This window comes from Moschus berezovskii, chromosome 23, assembly GCF_049115385.1.
Source record: "Moschus berezovskii isolate FMDL1 chromosome 23, NW_MosBer_1.0, whole genome shotgun sequence".
Classification (NCBI taxonomy): domain Eukaryota; kingdom Metazoa; phylum Chordata; class Mammalia; order Artiodactyla; family Moschidae; genus Moschus; species Moschus berezovskii.
Window position 1 is genome coordinate 38895512 of NC_142482.1, and position 23042 is coordinate 38918553.

At 50.1% G+C, this 23042-nt stretch overlaps 2 protein-coding genes across 3 annotated transcripts; one reads left to right on the forward strand and one right to left on the reverse strand.

The window, feature by feature from the left end:
* Positions 1-498: 498 nt before the first annotated feature.
* Positions 499-20062, reverse strand: MSH5 (mutS homolog 5). 2 transcript variants are annotated; one of them, XM_088831403.1, is made up of 25 exons: positions 19856-20062; positions 13443-13593; positions 13051-13174; positions 12519-12599; positions 12272-12334; positions 11475-11596; positions 11181-11290; positions 10906-10941; positions 10497-10579; positions 9700-9745; positions 6639-6777; positions 6460-6522; positions 4604-4732; positions 4234-4306; positions 3963-4072; positions 3647-3727; positions 3336-3423; positions 2949-3138; positions 2722-2848; positions 2179-2328; positions 1753-1827; positions 1417-1560; positions 1094-1231; positions 860-933; positions 499-635 (listed from the first exon to the last, which is right to left on the reverse strand). In XM_088831403.1, exons 2-25 carry the CDS (start codon positions 13578-13580, stop codon positions 524-526), a joined length of 2496 nt encoding a protein of 831 aa, XP_088687529.1. In that variant the 5' UTR covers positions 13581-13593; positions 19856-20062; the 3' UTR covers positions 499-523. The 2 variants fall into 2 exon arrangements, with proteins under 2 accessions (XP_088687529.1, XP_055262239.1); XM_055406264.2 differs by lacking the exon at positions 19856-20062 and adding an exon at positions 14004-14073.
* On the forward strand, positions 17680-22995 carry CLIC1 (CLIC family member 1). Its single transcript, XM_055406271.2, has 6 exons — positions 17680-17928; positions 20069-20178; positions 20355-20480; positions 20638-20744; positions 21174-21355; positions 22601-22995. Exons 1-6 carry the CDS (start codon positions 17890-17892, stop codon positions 22760-22762), a joined length of 726 nt encoding a protein of 241 aa, XP_055262246.1. The 5' UTR covers positions 17680-17889; the 3' UTR covers positions 22763-22995.
* The last annotated feature ends 47 nt before the right edge of the window (positions 22996-23042 follow it).

Here is a 23042-nt window from a genome sequence, read left to right on the forward strand (position 1 = left end):
AAGACTCTGATGCTGGGAAAGGTTGGGGGCGGGAGGAGAAGGGGACGACAGAGAATGAGATGGTTGGATGGCATCACCGACTCTGTGGACATGAGTTTGAGTGAACTCAGGGAGTTGGTGATGGACAGGGAGACCTGGTGTGCTGTGATTCATGGGGTCGCGGAGAGTCGGACATGACTGAGCTACTGAACTGAACTGAACTGAACTGATGCACTGGCTGGTTCTCATAAAGTCCCCCTGGTAGAGCCTGAGGCCTCCCTCCAGCAGTGATACTGTATTTACATTGAGGCAAGGCAGGTTCCTCTGTAGACTGCTGCTTCCTGTTTCATCTCTTTCCTACTCGCTTCGCTTTGTTTTGGCTGGTCTAAGAAAACAACAACTTTCTCCAAAATAAGCTTTATTACTAAAATGAAACAGAATTTCCAGGGAAACTGAGAACTCTGGGTCTGAGGGAGGTAAGGAAACAAGGAGGCCTGGCAGCCTTCAGGGGTTTGTGACCTGGAGGAGGGCCCAGGAAGGACTCTCAGAGGATGGTGGTGGCAGCAGGCAGCACCTCCTGACTCATGAAAATATCCAGGTCCAGGCTGGGATCTTCCAAATCCAGTTTCAGAAACTTATCTACTAATGTCTGGCAACTGAAGGGAGAGAAAAGAATGAGGTTTGGGGGAGGATAGATAACAGAGTCCCTGAGCAGAGGGGAGAAGATGCAGCACAGGAAATCCAGGACCTTGAGAATTTAGGGATTTCAGAAAGAAACTGTGAATCGTTAAAGGGCAAGGAGGCTGTCTGAGTCCCTGGAAGGGGCAGAGGAGTTGCAGAACATGGACCCTGAGAACAAGCTCCCTGGGTCTGCACTCACTTTTCCATTTGCTTCTCCTTTAGCAGCTCCTTGACAGGTTTGATGGGCTTTCCACTGCGGATCAAGTCTGAAACCTGGGACCAAGGAGGAAGGGGTAGGGGTGGGGGTGGGTATTGGGTAAGAAAAGAGCAAGTATTGGTCAGAAATCCTATGGGCCCAGAAATCTGGACCCTTGAGAGAAGCAGGGGCAGCGGGTGGGAGCCCTGATGGAGGTGGTTGCTCTTCCGGCCTCACCTGCTTGCCTCGAGCAATGAGTTTCTCAGGAAGCCCGGCCTGGGCAGCCGTGTGGGAGGCGTGGCTGGCACGGGCAACACCTTCGCAAACTTGATAGAAGAAGACAAGGTCATCCCCATCCTCACAGGTCTCCATGGTCTTCAAAGAGAATAAAGGGACAGTGTTCATCAGTTATTCCGCTTCCTGCCCCAATACCCTTGGTCAGTCGCTGTTGAGTAAGAAACGGAAAGGGACACGGTCCCTGTTCTGATGCAGGAGCCCGTGCCTAGCTCTGGGAAATGCTCGGCCTCGGGGCCCTTGGGGAGCTGGGTAGGTCTCCTCACCAAGTACTGCACAAGAGGCCCCTGCGGCAGCAGCTGCAGCTGAACAAGGCTCAGAAAGTTGGTGGCCACAAAGACGTGGGGACACGTGGGTCCGAGTGCCAGCCAGTGTCGGATCACGGCAGCCAGCAGCGCGAGCCCATCTACCTGCGAGGAGCGCAGGGGCGCGCAGGGTGACGGTGAGGAGCCACAGGCGCCCCGTGCGCCCCTCCTCCTGCCAGGCCTTCCCACCTCGTGCCCACACACCCCTGTTCTTTTCCAGAGGCCCGGCCCCAGCCCCTGCTCCTTCGCCCTCCTTCACTTTCCTCTCCTTAGTTCCTCATTAGCTTTTGCCCTTACCGTGTTGGTTCCCTTTCCGAATTCATCCACAAGGACCAGCGAGCGCTCGGTGGCATTGTTCACCGCTTTCGCCACCTGCTGGGCACCCAGTGGAAAAGGGAGAGTTTCATAAACATTCGAGGCCTGGCACTGACCAGTGTGCCTGCCAGTAAAGATGCTTGAATACGCGTCCACCCTACTGAGCTGCAAGTCCCTTAATGGCGAGACCCATGTTTTGTTCATCCTTTCGCTGACAAGAGTGCCTCACACAAAGCCAGGGACTGGCAAACGCTCATGGTATTGATTCTCCTGGTTTCTGAAATGGGTGCTCCCTGCCCCCAGCGTAGAGAACAGGCAGCAGAAGGAAACTTTTTCCTGTTCTGACCACTTTTCAGGGCTACGATGTCTTCCCCATTCTCCCCTCCCCCAACCCTGCCTCCTCTTGACCTGGTTGAGGTCGATCATGAAGGTGGAAAGGCCAAGGGAGATGGATTCGCAGCTGTGAATTCGGGTGAAGATGGCGTCTACTGCCCCGATTTCAGCTTCTTCTGCCGGCACAAAGCTGCCCACCAGGGCCATGAATGTGATCAAGCCTACCTGAATAAGGGAGGAGACAGGTACAGTGCCTGGTGGCGTGGGCTGAGGTGACAGTGAGGCTAATCTCAGGAGAGAATGATAGATCAAGATAGAAGGACACAGTTTAACAGCCCCTTTGGCTCACTTCAGAGTCAGTGAAAAGTGGCAGGGAGTAGGCAGAGGCACACTGAGGAACAGCGTGGACCTCCTCAGAGGTGGGAGAGGAGGATTCAGGTCAGAGGATGGTCATTAGCACACGGCCCTCCCTCAGGTAGAGACTGAGAACATGGCAGGGAGAGGGACAGCGGGTGTGACACGTGGGGTCAGAGCACAGTGGAGAAGAGCTGTGGGGACCTGTGTTGCCTGGGAGGTGGGGGATGGAGATGATGGAGATTTGTGCAGGGATTCGTCTACCTGTTTGAGGTATATGCTCTTCCCTGAGGAGTTGGGTCCGGTGATGACTTTGACCCTCCCTGTGTCCCCCCCGCACTCTGCAGAGTTGGGCACGAAGGTTCGGGCACAGAGTTCCATCAGTGGATGCCTGCAGCCGGTGGAAAGTTGCCTTGCATGTGGCCTGTGGATCCAGAACATGGGACCTTTGGGCCCCCTGTGTCTATTCCTCCACCCATCTCTGTCCTCACCTGCCATTCTGGATTCGTACCCCAAGAAGCTGTGGTGAGTAACGGGGCCTTGAGTAGCCATAGTCCCGGGCAGCACTGGCAAGAGCCAACAGGACATCCAGGCGGGAGGCAAGGTCCAACACCCGGGTCAAGACGGCTGCCCGCGCCAGCACCTGGCATTGCAGCTGGTGCATCAGCAGGGTCTCCTGGTCTGGGGGCAGGGGAGGGAAGGAGCTGGTGTCAGCTCCAGGGGACAGCAAAGGAGAGACAAAGAAGTCAGCAGACAAACCTAGAAACCATCTGAAATCCCAGAGACGCTCAGAAAAGGCAGAGCCAGAGGGAATAGCAGGAAGCAAAGGAATCACCTCCATGCTGCCCGGTCCACTCTAGCCACTCGCTTCTCCTCACCCCGGATGTCACAGTGCAGGTCCCCCAGCAGTGCGTCCAGCTCCTTGGTTCGAGCACTTCGATAGTGCAGCTTCTCCTCTGAGAGGAACTGGGTACAAGGGTTCAAAGCTATGGGCTTTGCATCTCTCCATCCTCATCCTCTCTCACCCCACCCCAGCCCTGGCCTTGCTTTCTTTCTCCTTTGTCTCAGAGCTGGTAAAGATACAACAGTGAAAGAGGGACCCCTCACTGGGCAGAGCTGATGGGGAAAGCCCTCCCTCAGCTGCTGACTGCCTTTCCTTATCACCCCCTACAGAGGTCAAGGGTCTCACCATGAAGTCCAGACCTTCAATCTCAAAGTCACTGGTCTCCACCATGGAAGGCAGGCGGGGAATAGAAAGAAGGAAGCCGATCTGGGGAAGAGTAAAGAAGAGATAAAGCAAGGAATGATGCTCTGGGCACTTTCTTTAGAAGTAGCCAGAGTCCCTTGTGTCCCCCAAATGCTTCCCTCAGGGGCCTAAGCACCAAAGAGTGTTCACGTTCTTCTGATTTCTCCAGGAGTTTTATTGTCTACCAATGTGTCCTTCCTAAGCCTCATGTCTCCCTAACCCCCCCAGGGAGTGCACTGCCCCCGCCTCCTGCCCTCACCAGAGGGATGTAGATGACACTGCATGAAGGAATCCGCGAGTCCAGATTCTCCAGCTCCTTCCGAGCCACCTCAGTGAGGAAACTGGGAAGTCCCATCAGTCTTCGTTTTTCTAAGAGCGTGGAAGACACAAGGATATCAAAAGTAAGGCTCCCGCCCTGGTCGCGATGATCATCCCCACTTGCAGGGGTCGCCTGCTGAGGACAGTACCCCCATCGCGGGGCAGGTTCATGTTTCAGGGCTCAGGAGCCCATCCGTACACCTAACACTCACTCTCATCAATTTCAGGATCTATGTTGGGAAGGATCGTGAAGCGATTTTCAGCAAGGCTGCCCTCAAAGTCCACCTGAGGAGACAGGAAATCCAGGTTCTTTCCATCCAGCACAATCTCGTCCTATTCCTCACCTCTACCTGGGCCCCAACTCGCCCTTCAGTCCTGGCTTTAACCCTGACCCTCTAGGCCTCAAGGCACACCCCTGATGTCTGCCATCCCATCTTCTGGCCATCCAGCTGACCTCAGTGTTTCCCCTGCATCTGTTTTCCACACCATATTCCCCAGAGCTCCCACCCATTGTTCTCCATTATTTAGATCCGTCTCTCTCCCCTAGTTTCCCAGGAGATCTGCTTCTTTCCTTCCACTCACCACTTTCCCAATGAGGCTGGCAATGTGGTGCAGGTCATCTGAGAACTCTTGGGCAATGTCCCGGAAGAGCTGAATGGACTGGGGCAGGGAGCGGCAGGCATCCCTCAGGCCCAGGGCACTGTACACTGTCTGTGGGAGATATGGATGGAGGAGGGTGGCCCGTACCCAGGCCGGGCTGAGGCGAGGGGACAGGGCTGGATGGAGAAGAACAAAGGCCAACAGGGAAAAGCATAACAACAGAGACAGAGGAGCTCTCAAAGGCAAAAAAGAACCAAGAGAAAACAGCATCTGCAAAACTCTTCACCAGGCACCACACTAAACACCCAGACTCTGAAGACAAAAAAGACAGCAGGGTCCCTTGTCCCACATGGGCTCTCAGTCTAGTGAGGAAGACAGAAATATACCCAGAAGATTTACAAATAAAGTGGTAGGTGCTTTGATAGAGATTTGTACAGTGTCCCGAGAGGGAAGTTTGTGCAGAGAAAGAGGAAAGAGAAGTTGGGATCTGAAAAGCAGAGAAGCAGCAAATGGGCAGTAGGGGCAATGCCAGCATTTGGCTGAGAGAGCACGAAGGCAGGACGGGTGAGAGTCACGGAGAGTTCATTCCCAGCGTGAAGGTCAGTGACCTGGGGTGGCTGCTCTAACCAGGGATTAGACTGAGTGCACAGACCCAATCCAAAGGACGTTTACTGAACCTTACTCTGTGTCAAAGGACATATAGAATATATAAATCAAAGGGTTTATAATCTAGCCATGATGGAAACAAACAAGTAGCAAAATGGCTACTCACAAAAAAGACTGATCAAATTGTGGAACTAACTAAAATCACTAAGGAAGTTCACAGAATAAGACTAACATGGGGCTTCCCCGGTGGGTGGTAAAGAATCCTCCTGCCAATGCAGTAGACACAGGTTGGATCCCTCATCTAGGAAGATTTCACATGCCTTGGAGCAACTAAGCCCAAGTAACTGAGCCTCTGCCAGTGCACAGCTATTGAGTCTGTGCTCTAAAACCTGGGACAGGCCTCCCAGGTGGCAGAATGGTAAAGAATCCACCTGCAGTGCAGGAGATGTGGGAGATGTGGGTCTGATCCCTGAGTCGGGAAGATCCCCTGAAGGAAGAAATGGCAACCCAGTCCAATATTCTTGCCTGGAGAATCCCATAGGCAGAGGAGCCTGGTGGGCTACAGTCCATGAGGGTGCAAAGAGCTGCACACGACTGAGCATGCATGCATGCACTAGAGCCTGGGAACTGCAACTGCTGAAGCCTGCGCATCCTTGAGCCTGTGCTCCCCAACAAGAGAAGCCTCTGCAATGAGAAGCCTGCATACCACAACTAGAGAGTAGCCCCCACTCACCGCAACTAGAGAAAAGCCTGTGCAGCAAAGACCCAGCACAGTCAAAAATAAATAAATAATTTAAGAAACCATTACATTTAAGAGATGAATAGAAATCTAAATGAGATAATTGACAATAGTAAAATATTAATTTTTAGGTAAGACAGTGGTATTATTCTCTTTAAAAATAATAATTTTCTTTTAGAAATCATATTGAAATATTTATGGGTGAAGTGATGTGATGGCTGGGAATTGCTTCAAAATAATCCAAGGAAAGGAAAGTAAGAGAAGAGATACATGAAACAAGATTTGCATAAGTCAAAGTGTTAAAGCTACATGGTGGGTACATGAGGGTTCATTATATTATTCTCTTGAAAATTTTTTTGACAATTTCCACACTACAAAGTTTTTTTTTTAAGGTGTTGGGATACAGTTGGACAGGGGGACAAGAGTAAAGAGGGTTTGGGACACATGCTGGGGGCTTAACCTGGATTTCTAAGTTCAAGAAGGGAGGTCTTACCTTGTAAAGAACCTGCCAGTCACTGACCTTGGTGTGGGACAACTTCATGCGTTTAAGAATCAGCTATAGTCAGACAAGGAGACAGTTGCTGGTTTCCTTTTCCCACTCTCATGGCCCTCAAGATGCCCACCACTCCTCAGCTTCCTTCCCCACCTCCCTGTCCCCCAACCCGGGCTCACAGGCACATTCTTGATGTGACCCAGCAATCGGTGCAGCATCTGAGCCATGTCCAGATTCTGGGGTAACAGGAAAAACTGAATGACATCCAGACGGGAATTCAGTTCTCCCAGGTCCTGGGTTGGACGTGTGAACCACAGCCTGGAAGTGAGGGTTGGAGTGGGGAGAGCAGAAATTACATCTGTTCTCACCAGTTTCTTGATCTCAGTTTGGGAAATGCGCCCTTGGAGGGCCCTGGGATGGTGGTAATGTGTATTGGTGCACACTGTAAGTACAGCGGCCTATGTATGCAGATGTGTTTACTCACACTTACTGAAAATCTCTGGATGTGAGCACGACCGTGACTGTGTATCTCAGTTGTGATGGATAGGACCATGTGTCATTCCCTGTGGATATGTGATAGAGCTTTTCAGTATTTTTAGAGGGAGAGCAGTGTGTTGAGGCATTTGAATTCCAACACTCTAGCTCTCTCTGCAGCTGAGTAGGAGTGAGTCAGAAAGAGTTTGCATATCTGTATTTAGCTGTGACACAGCACAGACATTCGTCTTTTCATGTCCTTCCTATGAAAATATGTAACTGTTCCATGTAGACTGATAAGTCCTCAATTCATATTCATAAGTCCTCAAGGTCATGCCTGCAGGGAAGTATTGGATAGAGGTACTTAAAGAGCTTCACAACATTGTCTTGTTTTTAAACTGGCTAGTGGAAACACAGAGTTTATATTATTATTACTACCTTTTATGTGGCTGAGGTGTTTCCTGACAAATTATTATACAGAAATAAATGTCTCATCTGTGTTTCTCTAATTCAGGGAGGGTATCCCTATCTCTCTATAGGCATGAAGAGTAGTGAGACTCTGTAATGACCTGGGAGGCCACGGATTCTTTCCTGCATTAGAGCAAGCCGTTAAGCATATCATTTTGTATAAGAGCCAACCTGTGGAGACACTGGGGCCTAAGGATGTGCATCTCACACTGAGTCTATGGCCACTTATTCTTGGTTAGAACACCCTAGGTTAGAATGAAATGGAGGACTCATTTGGATTTGAGGGTGGGTTTCAGGCACCTCTGGTTCTTGGGCACAGGGGAGCAGAGGTGGCTGAGGCAGTGTAGGCCAGTCTGTGAACACCCTCCCCACATGGAGAGCACACGGGCTCGCCAGACAGGCTTCCTGATAAAACACCTGAGTGTCTCTGACTTATGTACTTCGAGTGCCTGGAGGTCTTAGTCGAGTCAGGCTCAAGTCAGTTGAGGAGATGAGGCCCTTAGAAGATAAGCAAATTGTCCAAAGTCATGCCACTAGTAAGAAGGACAGCTGGATTTCAAAATCAGATCTCCAGACTGCCTGGACATCACTCTTCAGAGCACACTGTGACAGTCACCTTCCAGGTTTCTTGTCTGGCTTTAGATCAGCTGGGCCCTTAGCTGATCATCAGGCTGTGATTCTATGCCCTGTGGGGGTCCTATCTAGGGAATCTGCACTCTCCCTCACTTTTGATTCGGTCCTCTTCTCCTCTGAGAATTCCTTTTCTTTCATCCCTCATTGAGATTAGAGATCTGTACCTGAAGAACTAGAGAACGTAGGGATAATTAAATTACCTCACCAATTATCTTGAGATGACTTCATAGATAATACTAAATTAACCTCCAAAAGATACAGATTGCAGGACAGGTGGCATGGGAAAAGGATTGTGTACCTGCAGGCTAGCAAAGGTTTCCTAACTTTTTAGAGATGATGTAACCAGTGTGCTTGCGTTCTACTTCATAGAGGGTTATGTGCTGAGGTAACAGGAATGTGCCATGGCATAGCATTCACTCATTGGCATAGAGGGCAAGCAGAGTCACTAAGTGCTGATTCCAACCTGATGTGATAGCGCAGTCAAAAAACATAAATAAGCACCATGTGACCACACAGCAAGATGCATGCTAACACACTCAGAGGTGCCTGTGAAAGCTTCACCAAAAAGGTGACAGTTGGGCTGCACCTTGAAGAGGATGTAAGATTCTGATCAGTGGAGAACAAGGGAAAGATTTTCTAAAGGGAACAGCATAAAAGTAGACTGGAGGGGGAATTCTCTGGTGGTCCAGTGGTTAAGACTCCACATTTTCACTGTGAGGGCCCAGGTTCATCCGTGGTCTGGGAACTAAGATCCTAAGTCTTGGAACTAAGATCCAAACAGCAACAACAACAAATAATCATACACTTGAAGAGATATGCCTTGAAATTAAAATTGAGGGACCCTGAGTGTCATACTGCTAAAGATGAGGGAGCCTCCTAAGATTTGTCTTTTGTTTTTACTTAAGGTTTAAAATATAGGGGAGTGACATGCTCAGATCTCTGTTTTGAAATGACAGTTATTTTAGAATGAAGAACAGATTGGGGAAAAGAAGAGTTTGGAGGCAGAGACACCAATTTGAAGGTGAATGCAATGCTCCAGATTAAAGATGAAGATAGCCAGAATTAGAACAGGGGAAAGAGGGAGAAGGGATGGCTGGAAGAGACATTTCAGGATAGACTCAATAGGTCTTAGTGAATAATTGAATATGGGGGGTGAGGCAGAAGCATCAATCCAAGGTTCAGAGCTTGAAAAGCTATATTGCCAGCAATGCCACTAAGCTGAAAAGGGAATGCAGAAAGTAAGAAGAGGGCCAGTGGGCATAGGTTTGGATGCTCTGAGCTTGAGCTTCCTGCCGAAATTGCAGGTGGTAATGATGGGCAAAAGAGCATTCCACATGTGGAGCTCAGAACTAGAGACACTAATTTGAAAGTCTTCAGAGAACAGGTCGCATCTGAAGTGTGTTTTTAATCATTAAAGATATTACCATGTGTACACTGCTGTCTTGTGATTGTGTTTCTGCTGCGAGTACATGTGAAAGTCCGTGTGTCATCAATGGGTTTGTATGTGTCTGTGCTGACAGTGTCAAATGAGAGTAGCACACCACATGGGGTCGTTGTAAGGACTAAAGGCATTTAGCCAGCATTTGGGAAAGGGCAGCTGTTTTCATTACTGTCAAGGGTGGTGTGTTTGAGGCTAGAGGCGGCATGCACACGTGTGACACTCACCTGAGCAGCTTCTCTCCCCACTTACAGCGGCATCTATTGAGGATTCCTGTTGGGGTAGGGAGTGAGCCTGTTACAAGCAGGGGCAGAGAAAGGAATGTATGAATGTGTCTAAGCTGAGGCATCAGGGTCAGAGGTTTGGCTGTTGGGCTGGCTGGCTTGGGGGTTACAGGATACAAAGGCAGCCAAAGCCAGCGTCTGGCCACAAGTCTGAGCCGGGATTACCTTACATGGGCCTGGGGGAGGGAATGAGCACTCATAGAAACACTCAGCCAGAAAAATATTCAGAGTAGGCACAGTTAGACTCACAAAAAGCCCAACACATATACGTAAACATTAGACCCAACCCAGTGAGATGCACAGTGAAACCATGTGGATACTTGGGTGATGTCCCCAACACAGCCTAAAGCCTGAGACAACTAAAAGAGATAAGAAGACTCTTTGCAAAACAAACACAAGAGTTATGCAACTACAGAACTCTCCTCTATACATAGGGTCTCCCAAAGTCCCTAGACAGGTACATCACTAGTACAAACATTCATACAAACCCAAGGAATAAAGACAGAATTGGTAAAGTAGGGAATGATATGCAAATGACATGAGACAACTATACTGGACAAGGCTTCGGGGAGATGCCCAAGCTCAGGTAGGGTACAAAGAAGATAATAAAGCTGGACTAGAGCAGAAGTGACAGCTGGCAGCAGGGTAAAGTAGGAAGAGAGGGGCTGGGATCCATCTCTGGAGGCAGCTGCTTTTCTGGCAGGCCTGTGCAGTGTGGGGTGAGGGACAGGCACACCTACCAAAGAGGCTGAGCCCCTCCTTGAGTCCACTGGCCACTTTGTACACCGAGGGGTGAGATTCACTCTTAAATATCTGCAGAACACTATCAGGGAGAAATTAGGGTCATCTGGGTTTTTAAAGGTGATTGAGAAAATGGAATGGGGATTGGGAACCCCTCCTGAGATCAAGTCTTGATGTAGGGTTTGTTCCTCACTGCTCTCTGCCTCAGTTTCTCCCTTTAGAAAAGAAAGGTAACACCTTTGTGTTTTTCTTCTTCTCTCCTCTCACCCCCCAACTTCTCTTTCCTTCAGGGAGAGAAATCTTAATAGCCCCAGGATTAAAGAAACTGAAGCCCCATTAGGATTATTACAGCATTAAGCTTAATCCTTCTCCCTCCCCAAAGGTAACAGCCTGCCTCCATCTCCTTACCTGTAAGTGTCTTGATCTATGCTCACCAGATGGGTTCTGAGAACAGAAAACAAGCAGAAAGGAAGGTCTAAGTTCATTCCTAAGTCCCACCCGCTTAGCCCTCCTTCGAGAAGACTGTCTCAGTTTTCTCCCCAGAGCTCCACACCCTCTCAGGAACCCTGTGTGTCCTGGAGCACTTTACCAGATGGGTCACTGCCACCACTCCCCAACCTGCCTTACTTTCCAGGCTTCCCAATCCCACCTTACTTTGGTTGAGGTTAGGGTAAGTCACCTACAACACAAATTTCTTAAAGCCTAGGATGGGGACGCTGACGTTATAGTCTTCTAGTTCAACCCCGATTCTTCTTCGACCCAGGAACTTGAGCAGTCCTCCAAGTGCTCGAACCTAGGAGGAGATCAGTAGTGGAGCTGGGCTAAATCCCAATGTCTTGGTGGCTGGACAACACCAGGAAGAACTATTATTTTCCAGGACTGGGCTAGTACCTCCAGGACTTGACCCTGGTCTCAGGTGCTTGTGCCTTTTTCTAATCTGCTACATCCCAGTCCTTAACTCACAAGACCCATCTCACCATGAGGAGGCAGTCAAAGGGGATGATGGAGGAGAGGAAGAGGATTTTCTCCGTGGTGGTCATGGAGTCTGGGATGAAGGCGTAGTTTCCAGAAAGGAGGCGCTGTTTGCTTATCTCCAGGCCTATTTTGAGGGGGGAACAGGAGGGAAAGATCTTGTAGCCCCAATCCTCACCTTATTTTAAGACTGAGAAAACAGAGAGATGATGTGGCTTGCCAAACAGGCAATTAGTGGAAAGCTGAGACAAGAACCAAATTTTAGACTGTCTCTTTAGTCTACGTATAATATAAAGACGTTTGGCTGGGAACATAAGCTGAGTAAGATAAATGGCTCAGGCAAGTAAGATATCTATCTGGAATTGGGGATTTTGGGTCAAAAATTCATATTAACAGAGGAATTTAGGATAGAACATTCCCTGTCCTTTTTACAAACCTGGGAAGATAATGGAGTGCCTTCTAGACCAACAAGGTAACTGAAGCAGTGCCTTTTTTTTTTTTTTTAACTAAGGAACAAATGACTTTGGCTTAAAGGGGAAAATGCCAACAATCAAAATTGACCAAAAAATGCTACCACACCCTCTTTCAGGGAGGGCCCTCATCCCTAAACAAGCCTAAACTGCAGGTTATTAAAGGTAGGGATTAGGAGAGATCGTGGGGAGACTGGTCATGGGGCCTGAAGAACACACAGGTTTAGAATGAGACAGGGCTGAGAGGAGACCTCTGATGATGAAACTGGAATTAGGAGAAAGGGTCACATAACTGGGATGGGGGTGTGGGCAAAGCAAAAGGGAGGAGATACCAAAATCCACACTTGGCAAAAATATGATTTCGGGTCTCTTAGGCTCCCTGTGCTCTTGGGAGGCTGTAAAGGAAACAAAGAAAGGGCCATCAGTCTGTACATCATAGCCCTTTTGCCTCTTTCCCATCTTCTCTCTCACCCAATTCTGATCTCCTGGCTGTAGCTCCGCACAAGACCCTTTAATCTCTGGAACATTCCATAATTTTGTCCTTCCCCATTTTTCTTCTTTCCCTTTTTCAGTCCTTACCAAGTTTCCCCAAAAACCGAGTCATATTCTCATCCTGTTTGGCACTTGTAACAACAGACCGGGGATCGATTTCATCCAGAACTTGGAAGGAGAATGGAAAGCAAATGAGTTCAAGGATCTTTATCTCTTAACTAAAAGGGAACCTGTAACCCTCCCTTTGTTATCTCCCTTCACCCCTCAAAAACTTATTTCCTCCAAGAGCAGGGAGGGCCCCCCACATTGGGAGCAGAAGTAGGAGTCACTTATGAGATTAGAAAAATAAAGAGCAGTAAGACTGATGGGGTAGTGGGAGGGAAGAGGGGTGCCCATGAGATTATCACTGGACTGTAAACCCCTAAAGGACAGACATGATTGATTTGCCCAGACTATATCTTCAGCACCTGACACATTTGTGAATAATGAGATGAATTCCTGAAAACAATAAAGGGAGCCTCTAGGAGTCAACTAATAAAATAGATTGAGTCAGGTAAGGCCATATGAATGAAATACACTTCCAGTGACAGCGCAGGGGAATTCCTAGTTCTGTCCTCACCTCTCTGGAGCAGCTTGAGGCTCTCGTGGTCTGGGGCATCTGGCATAAAGTGAATGGTGGAGTCACTAGTATCATAGTAGGCAATGCCCAGGTATCCTGAATTCCACAGGACACACAGATGAATCTGTCGGGCAAGAAGGAAAGGAAACTAATATTTGAATCACTGGTAAGTACAGGGTTGGGCCATGTCTTATTTAATTTTAATTATTTTATCGACTCTCAAAGATAGGTATCATCACCCCCATACAGTAAATGTGAAATCGACACAGCGGAGGGAAGTGACTAGCCCAGGTCTTCCCAGCCCCTTTATATTCTAACAATCAGGCGTTCCAATCAATTTCCGGCTCTGTCGAGCTCCTGCTCCTCCAACAGCGCCTCTCCCCCTACAAGACCTCAGCAGGCTCCTCCTCTCCCTCCTCCTCGGGCTCTCCGGGGCCCGGCACTGAAGCCACGGTGGGGAAGCTGGCCGAGGCCTCCCCGGGTCCTGGTCCGTTCGGCGTCCTGGCTGGGCTCGGTGCTACCGAGGCCATGGCTTTGGAGGCTCTATGGATGCAGAAAATGAAGACAGTTCTCGAGCGAGAGCTCACTTGCTAGGAGGCGGGGTTAGAGGGGCGCGCAGAAGCAAATCCACTTAGAACTACTGGGAGAGGGCTGAGGGGCAAAGCTGCGTGGGCCTTCGAGAGCTGTGGTTACAGGTGTAGGACATTTGAAGGGGAGAGTTCTCCGGTATTTCACTGAAGTACAGACTGGAAAACACCACTCGCCCCACCCTCATTCCTGTCACGCCGAGGTTGTGTTTTGGAGACGGTCTTGAGGGTCCTTTAGGGGGCGAGTTTTACACGCCTCCTCTCTCCCCTCCTGCCAACCAAGCCCCCAAGATTACAGTCTCACGATCTTGGCTTTCCCGACCCAGTTGCGGGAAACTCGCGGTGTTTTCCCGCCTTTTCAGTCACCTGGGTCGCGACGTGCGCGACACCTCGTCACTAACAGCCGCGGACCAGCTGGACGGGTGCGCCAACACGAAGGCGGGGTGCGCGCGCACACGCCCCGCCTCCTTAGCCGCTATTGGTCGAAGAAACCCGGATCCTACTTAGAGATCCAACAGAGTGAAAGGGAGAAAAGGACCACAGAGAAGACTGGATGATGATTGGCCTGTTCGCATACGGGGCGTTGCCAGAAGGTTCAAACTTCCCGCCCTCTGCCGTTGCCTAGCACCCGGGCCTCTGGCCCTCAGGCTTTCTGGGCTTTGATTGACAGCCTGTGAGAAAGGTTCTCGGCTGAGCTGGAGCCCAAGCCCCTCCCCCCACCCCATCCCCCGCAAGGTGTCTAGGGACTTTGGGGAATTTGCAGACCGGACCGACCTTAAAGGAACAGAAGTGCACTTTTTAAAATTTTTTCCTGGAGAATGGAGATAAGCAACATTAATTCAACCTATGCCAACAATTCTAAGTTAATATTTATAAAGAGCTTAGACCAGTGCCTGGCAAACACAGTAAGAGCTTTGTGAGTGTTTTAAATAAATATGCTGAAATAAGAAGCGAGGCTCCTATCTCAGCCCACATCTGCCTGTTTCCTGGGTGCAGAGTATGATCGCTGCCATAGGAGCACCACAAGGTCTAATTAATAACTTCGGCGCCCCAGGAGAAGTTGGAAGTATTCGATTTTCACCATATTCTGGCAAAGTGAAAAAAGAAAGAAGGTGAAGTCTTTGCGACCCCATGGACGGTAGTCTAGCCAGGCTCCTCCATCCATGGGATATTCCAGGAAAGAATACTGGCAGAGAGAAGTACACCTAATTAAAACACCTACACTCCTACAAGCACATGCCCCTACCCTTACACATACACCCACACACTCCTAAGAACAGAAAAGTGTTATTCATTCATTCTGGGCCAGGTGGTGGAATCAAAGCAGGGGACATAAGTTCCTACTCCATGAGCCTAATTTTTGAGTGTGTATATTAAGGGAGGAGAAACATGAAGATAGAGAGACCAAAATAAGGAATTATGTAATTTTAAGGAACTTCCTGGTGGTCCAGCGACTAAGATTCAATGCTGCCAATGAAGGGGGTCTGGGTTGGATCTGTGGGCAGGGAACTGGATCCCACATGCCACAGCTAAGAGTTCACAGGCTGCAACTAAGGATCCTGTGTGCCACAACTAAGACAGTTCAGTTCAGTTCAGTCAGTTGCTCAGTTGTGTCCGACTCTTTGCGACCCCATGAACCGCAGCACGTCAGGCCTCCCTGTCCATTACCAACTCCCAGAGTCCACCCAAACCCATGTCCATTGAGATACAGCCAAATACATATATATTTTTTAACAGTCTCTTGAAATACGTCTTCACCCCCAGGTTGTTCTGGGTACTTTGAGATGCAGAGATTCCCATCCAAGCACTTAGGAAAGATAGTGGGGTAAACTGGCTCTGCTAACTAATAAATGGAAAATCTCCTCTAGTGAGAAAGGTGGAGGAGTGAGTTAGACTAGGTTAATGGTTACCCCTGGCAAATTGTTGAGCAACGGAGCTATGGAAACCTGGAGGAGGCCAGGTGACAGCTCTAAGGAGTGTCGGGGGAGGGACACACCTTCCAATCTGGGGTGGGAAGAGATTAGGGACTGGTTTACCAAGCTGAGGAAGGGGAGGAAGAAGAAAGAGAAGCCTGGAGAAGTAAAGGGGAGAGACTGAAATAGGAGAAAAGCAGGGGCAAGGAGATTGAGACGGGAGGGAAACTTCTCTGAGGCAGGATTTGGGGGGTGTAGCCCCTGACTTCAAATCCATGAGACACTGATGGATGGTACCAGGAGAGGGCAACATTACCCGTCATCTGAGAAGTTAAGGCAATAACTTTGTGGGCATTCATGCCAGTTAGCCAAAGTCAATATTGATGATCAAGGCAGTTCTAGCTATAAAAACTGTAGGAGAGAAAAGAGAGGCAGGGGAGAAGCTGCCAAACCCGTTTGAGCTCAGGACTGGCCCAGTTTGCCTGAGGCTTGTTGTCCCAGAGGGCAGATTTTTGTGAGGCAGATTCTCTGGTGGACATGGACCAGCTGGAGCAGAAAAGGCCCCTGGGAAGCAGTGCTGCTTTGACCTCCTTCTTCAGATGGAAGGGTCATGTGTGCAGATCTCAAGAGTCACCTTGGAGGAGATTCCCCTCAACAAACACATATTTGTTGACTCATTCTACATTCTTCTGTTGAAGGAAAGTGAAAATCGCTCAGTCATGTCTGACTCTTTGCAACCCCATGGACTACACAGTCCATGGAATTCTCTAGGTCAGAATACTGGAGTGGATAGCCTTTCCCTTCACCAGGGGATCTTCCCAACCCAGGAATTGAACCCAGGTCTCCCACATTGCAGGCAGATTCTTTACCAGCTGAGATACAAGGGAAGCCCAAAAGAGAACAAACACCAAATATATCCCCTCTGTGAGGAGGACAGAGAAAGGCCTTCCTCCAGGGAAGAGAAAACCCACAGAAGAGGAAGCACGAGGAAACCACTAACTGCTGGTTCCAGCACCTCCCTTCCCTCCACCCGCTCCTCCCCCAACTCTCTCTTGTTCTTTAAGTTTCAAGCCCTGTTTTGCTCCTATATCCTTGCATCCCACCATGATTTTCTGAAACTCTAGTGTCTTGTTAGACAGAGGGTAGTGAGAAAGAAAGAGATGGCTGAATAGGACAGAGATTCAAATGTGGAGGCTGGCATATGTCCTGTTTGGAGAACATATTTGGGGACTGTTTTTCAGCAGATCATAAAGAATTTGACAGCACCTCCAAAATCAAGGTTTTTGGGGAGGGAGGGAGAGAACTATTCTTCCTCTGTCCTCTCTACTTCTTTATTTGTGTCCTTAAGGACTCTGCTGACACTGTCTTGTCTGATTTTCACCTTTTCCCCCCATGATAGGACCAGCTACCACCAGCCCAGAAGGATCAGTGCTGCTCTACCCTAGGGCTACAGTAACCCCATGCTTTTCTCCTCATCTCCAAGGCAACCTGTCACTGAGAAAAGGGCAAAAGGCACAGGAAGGGGCTCCAGATGGGGGACAGAAGTGGAAGCATTAAAGCTGAACAGGCTACTGAATGGGAGACGACCTTTTCCAGTGATGAGGCCCCTGGGCTCAGTTTCCTGTTTGCCCAGCACAGGGCCTGTTACCTCCCCTCCCCAACACTGCCCTACTTTTCACCACTCTCTTCCACCAAACCCAGCTTCCACTTCCAAGTCCCTCTTGTGGACCACAGTCCTAGCAACCCAGAACTGGGAACTGGAGTCTGGAAGAAAGTTGGAGAAAGGAATAAAGGACCACTTTTCCCTTCTATAATTCCCTTTCTGGGCCCTCGGGGACGTGCTCAAGCAGTCAGTGTCAGATTTCTTGGGTGAGGGTGGAGTGGGAGTGTCCTCTGATTAAGCAAGCAGGGAAACTGAGGCAGAAAAAAGTCCCATGATCAAGGAGACTGGCAGGGACACACAAGGGATTTTCCCGAGACTCGCCTCAAACCCCTTCCCCCATCATCAGGGAGCCCCGAGGCTCACCCCTCAGGGCCCACTCCCTAGGTCGTCGAGTCCCGCCCCCCGCCCGTCCCCTCCCCAGGTTCGGGGCGGGGCGGTCCGTGAGTCAGCTCCTAGATCAAGTCCGGGAGCGGGTAGAGCTAGAGCCGCTGGGTGTGGAGTACGCCGGACGGGTGGAGAGGCCGCGTCTGGAGTGAGCGGGTCTGATCGGGCTCGTGTGGCGCTGAAGGGCCAGCCCTAGGTCTGGGGGAGAGAATCTCTTCTGTGAGACCGCCTTCCCTGCCCGGCCCCTCCCAGTTCCCCCAGCGACCGCCGCTTCCTGGTCCCCGTCGCAACCATGGCTGAAGAACAACCGCAGGTCGAATTGTTCGTGAAGGTAAGAACACCTTCTCCCTCCTCGGCCCCCCTCCAAGTTCCTGGAAGGCAACTCTCACTTTTCCCCAGCTCCAGCCTCCACTCCCCACTCCCTTTCCTCTTTGATTCCCACCCCCAGACCCACGTGCAATCTTTAGTGTGTGTGGCGGGGGGGGGGGGCGGGGAGGGAGGGTTGGGAGGCGAAGATAATGTGCGCGCCTAGAGAAATCTAGGCTCAACCCTGAAAAGTTTGTAAAAGTGCAAGTTTCCAGCAGCTTAAAGGACAAGAAGATAGAGAAAAGGGAGGGTTCCCAGCAGTTGAGAAGATTGACGGAGTGGGGGTGAGGGGACAGCTGATAGGGGACAGAGAGTGAAGGGGCCAGCCGGAAACCAAACAAGGTTTGGCTGGGACCGAGGGAAACAAGCCGGAAACCTAACAAGGTTTGGGTGGGACCGAGGGAAACTTCAGGATAAGGGCCCTACAAAAACATCAGAGGGTGAGGTGCATGGTGGGGGAGACTTGGAGGGTGTGTGTGGGGGTGTGTGTATGTGCGTGTGGCGGGGGAGGTTTCAAGGAAGAGGGTGTGGCAGGGAGGTCTGGGAGTGGGACCAAGTGAACTGGGAAGAATTGGTGGGGTGGAAGGAGACAGGAGAGTGGGAGTGGAGTTCCAGAAGCTGGCTCAGAGAGGTGATGGGGTCGAGAACCAGTGTCCCTGGGGTCTTGGAGAAGCGAGAGAAAGGGTGGTGGCGGGGAGATGAGAGTTGGGCAGTGGCTGCCACGAGGGTAGATGGGAAGAGAGAGCAGGAGGAGGAGAGCTGGGCTCGGGCGTTTAGGGTTTGGGGGTTATAGAAACGAAAGGAAAAGAGCCGTCCCAATTCTGCCCTCGCTGGGTGTTGATGAGGAGAGGTGGTCCCAAGGTATTTGCATATGGAAACCTCAGGCTGCCGCTTCAGCCGCGCTCCCTTCCGCTCTCGACTTGCATTCTCTCGCCTCTCCAGACCCCTTCTCTCTGCTCCTCCCTCCCTTTAGCGACCTCCCCCTCCGTCTGTATCTCCCGGCTCGCTGTCTCCCCACCCTTCACTTTCCTGCCTCCTTTCCCTCCACTTCCCCTCTTTTGTTCCTCCAGCCTTTGTGTGTCCCAGCCCGTCTCTCCCTCTCCTTTCTGCCGGGGCTTCTCAGGCGGCCATTCCCTCTCCCTCTGTCGTGCCTGGGTCCGCCCCCCTTAGGTGTGGTCCCCACCTCACTCTCACTCTTGCCTCAGGGGCTATTTTTACTCCTGGGTGGGGCTGCGCTGCAGAGATTCCAGCCCTGGGTCCTACGTGAGGAAGGTTATCTGGAGCTAGGGGACTTGCTCTGGGAGACACCCCCTCCCCCGGCAGTGCCCAGGGAAGAGGGAGGTGGCATTGTCTGCCCAGGCCTCAGCCTCTCAGGTCCCTGCCCCCACTGCTTGTCAGGAAGGAAGCTGCTGAGACCCAAGACACAGTGAGATGAATCACCCTCCGCTTAGGGGGAGGTGTCCGCTGGGGGATGAGGTCAGGGATTAGAGAGCGGCCCCCCTCTACAAGGCCCTCCACACCTCGAGGGTGAGGCTCTGAGCCCCTTGACTCCCCACCCAGCTGCTTGGGCAGTGTATAGAGAATCAGAACTCCTGCTTCCAAACCCCGGCCCACCTCTCCTGTCTTTAGGCTCTACTTCCTTCAGGAATCCAGGCCTCAAGCCTACACTGCTGGCTTCAACAAAGCCCCTTTCTAGGCTCTATTTCATGAGTCAATGTGAAAATTAAATGAATTATGGCATGTAGAATGCTTAGAATAGCAGGGAGAAAAGTAACTATGCCCACCCCCATTAGTCTTCCCTGTCTAGGGTCTAGATCCTCCAAATTCTCCAAAATCCATTCCCTGGGCCTTCCTCCCATTGTCCTCAGTTCTCTGGGAAACCGGAAGCTTACCTTTGCAGAAGATATTCTTAATGATCCGTCTTAGGTTTGACCCAGACCAGAGAGTGCAGAGCCTAGTTATGTGGGGAGCTTTTAGTGGTGAGACTGAGTATGTGTCATGACTAGGCAGAAAGCAGCCAAGTCTGGGAGTAGGAGGTGCAGAGAATGGCCTCAGGATGAGTGGGGTACACCAGGCCTAACCTTGCGCTGGGGCTTCCTTTCCAGGCTGGCAGTGATGGGGCCAAGATCGGAAACTGCCCCTTCTCCCAGAGACTCTTCATGGTGCTCTGGCTCAAGGGAGTCACCTTCAATGTCACCACTGTTGACACCAAGAGGTAGGCCCACTTCTCTTCCTCTAGACACCTCTTATGGGTACATTCATTCACCTGAGTCCTTCCATCCTGAACCATACCCACCCCCCATCTGGAGCCCCTCTCCCACCTCCCTCCATCTCCCCTTTCTGGGTCTCCTAATGCCCTTTACCAGTCCTTATGCCTGGTCTCTCCTCCAGGCGGACTGAAACGGTACAGAAGCTGTGCCCAGGAGGGCAGCTCCCCTTCCTGCTGTACGGCACCGAAGTGCACACAGATACCAACAAGATTGAGGAATTTCTGGAGGCTGTGCTGTGCCCTCCCAGGTAGAGGGGAACTTGGAATGGGAAGTGGGGGAGCTGGGAGACTCTGGGAAAGAGGGGTTGAAGAAATGCAAAACAGAGATGGTGGTGGAGCTAGGGCAGGGAAGCTGAGACTCCTCCTCGGAAGATATTTTACCCAGTTTCTCCCATTGGCTTTTAGGTACCCCAAGCTGGCAGCTCTGAACCCTGAATCCAACACAGCTGGGCTGGACATATTTGCCAAATTCTCTGCCTACATTAAGAATTCAAACCCAGCACTCAATGACAGTGAGTCTCGTGGGTCAGAGGCCTGGGTCCTAGGAGGAATAGAAAAGATCTAGGGATTAGGGACACCTGGACATTGAGATATCAGGGAGATGGAGCAGATATTGCAAACCTTACTTAAATTAAAAGATAATAGCAACTCTAGATCCAGATGACCTGAGTACAAATTCTAGTAGCTGTGAGCCTTCGAGGAATTCATTTCACTTCTCTGGAAATCTATTTTCAGATCTATAAAATGAAGATAACAATACCTACTTCCCTGGTTGACATGAGAATTAAATGGTTTTTTATAAATTGCATAGAAGAGCACAGAGAAAACGGAACACGTTAGTGTTGGTTATTATTGTTTTGGACTTTCCTCACCCCCGCCATAGGCTTTCTTGGACTATGTCCGTCTTCTGATGTTATTACCAACTCCCTTCTCTTGCACAGACCTGGAGAAGGGGCTCCTGAAAGCCCTGAAAGTTTTAGACAATTACCTGACATCCCCCCTCCCAGATGAAGTAGATGAGACCAGTGCTGAGGATGAGGGTATCTCTCAGAGGAAATTTCTGGATGGCAATGAGCTCACTCTGGCTGACTGCAACCTGTTGCCCAAGCTCCACATAGTACAGGTGAGTAGTGATTGTGGGAGGAGTAGGTGGGAGGTGGGATGACTCTTTAAGGGGCTCCCATGCAGGCTTCCCATGACAACCACTCCAAAGGTGGTTTCTTTCTGAGAGTGGTTTCCAATGGCAGACACCACCCTATTCCTTCTTTGCTATCTTTGCTGGCAAGACCACTGCTTGGGAGAATTACATTCCACGATGCAAGGTGTGGGTGCAAACAGACTGAGAGTAACACATCCCAGTACTGCTTTCAAGAATGCTCTTCCTGTCTCTATCGTTGCCAAATCCCCAGATCAGACAGACCAGGCTTTTCCTAAAATCAAAGTTTTAAGTCTGTTGTTTCAGTCTCCACTTTCTCTTGTGGAAGATGAAAACTGCTGGTTCCCTTGTTTTTGTCACAGCTCAAAGCTATGGTTTAGTTTGTGAAATGTGGGCCTGGTGTCAGTCTGCTGCAGAACTGTGTATTGAAAATCTCTGTATTTATTTATTTGGCTGCACAGAGTCTTAGTTGTAGCATGAGGAACCTTTGATCTTGGCATGCTGCAGGTAAGTCCCTGCCTGCAAAGGATTTGAAATCTAGCTGAGAAAATAACTTTCACATGAAAGTTAGTAATACATGATTAAAAGCCAAATGACAAGTAGACAGAAATTGCTGTGGAAATTTAAGAGAATTTTATGGTTTGTGAATTATATCTCAAAATCAGGAGGAGAAAACAAGCACCATGGACTGGGGTGGTTTGAAAAGGGGCTGGTTATAAATGGCCAGGACTTCAGTAAGTGGAGAGAAAGGGTGAAGGTCTTACCAGACAGGAGTTAAGATGACTGCAGGTGATTATGTGGGAGATGAGTCATAAGGACTGAAACTCCAATACTTTGGCCACCTGATGCAAAAAGCTGACTCATTTGAAAAGACCCTGATGCTGGGAAAGATTGAAGGCAGGAGGAGAAGGGGATGACACAGGATAAGGTGGTTGGATGGCATCACCGACTCAACAGCCATGAGTGTGGGTAAACTCCTGGAGTTGGTGATGGACAGGGAGGCCAGGCCTGGCGTGCTACAGTCCATGGGGTCACAGAGTCAGGACTGAGAGCCTGAACTGATGAGTCATAAGAAAAGAAACCAGGTAGTGGACTTGCTTAAATGCCTGGATTTTATCATGTAGGCTTTGGGATAAGGGAAGGATCAAGGGCATGGCAGCTGGTGCGACTTCCCTGGGGCTAACCTATTGGTCCTTCTTCCTGCACCTTTAGGTGGTATGTAAGAAGTACCGGGGATTCTCCATTCCGGATGTGTTTCGCGGAGTGCATCGATACCTGCACAATGCCTATGCTAGGGAAGAGTTTGCTTCCACCTGTCCAGATGATGAGGAAATCGAGCTGGCCTATGAGCAAGTGGCCAAGGCCCTCAAATAAGGCCCTTCCTAGGGCTCCCCGTCCCCCCCTCCATTTTCTCCACAATGGCCCTGGGTGGTTTCCACATGCTACCCAACGGACACACTCCAAAATGGCCAGTGGGCATAGAATCCTGGAGCACCTGTGCAGGGCTTGCTGGGGGCGATGAGAAGCAAGGATGGGGGATCTGCGAAAGATTTTTATTGTGGGGTGGGCTGGACAATGTATTTCAGTAATAAAATACAGAATGACAATCTAGTGTTTTTATACAAAGCGGGGGCTTGAAGTGTGAATAACAAGG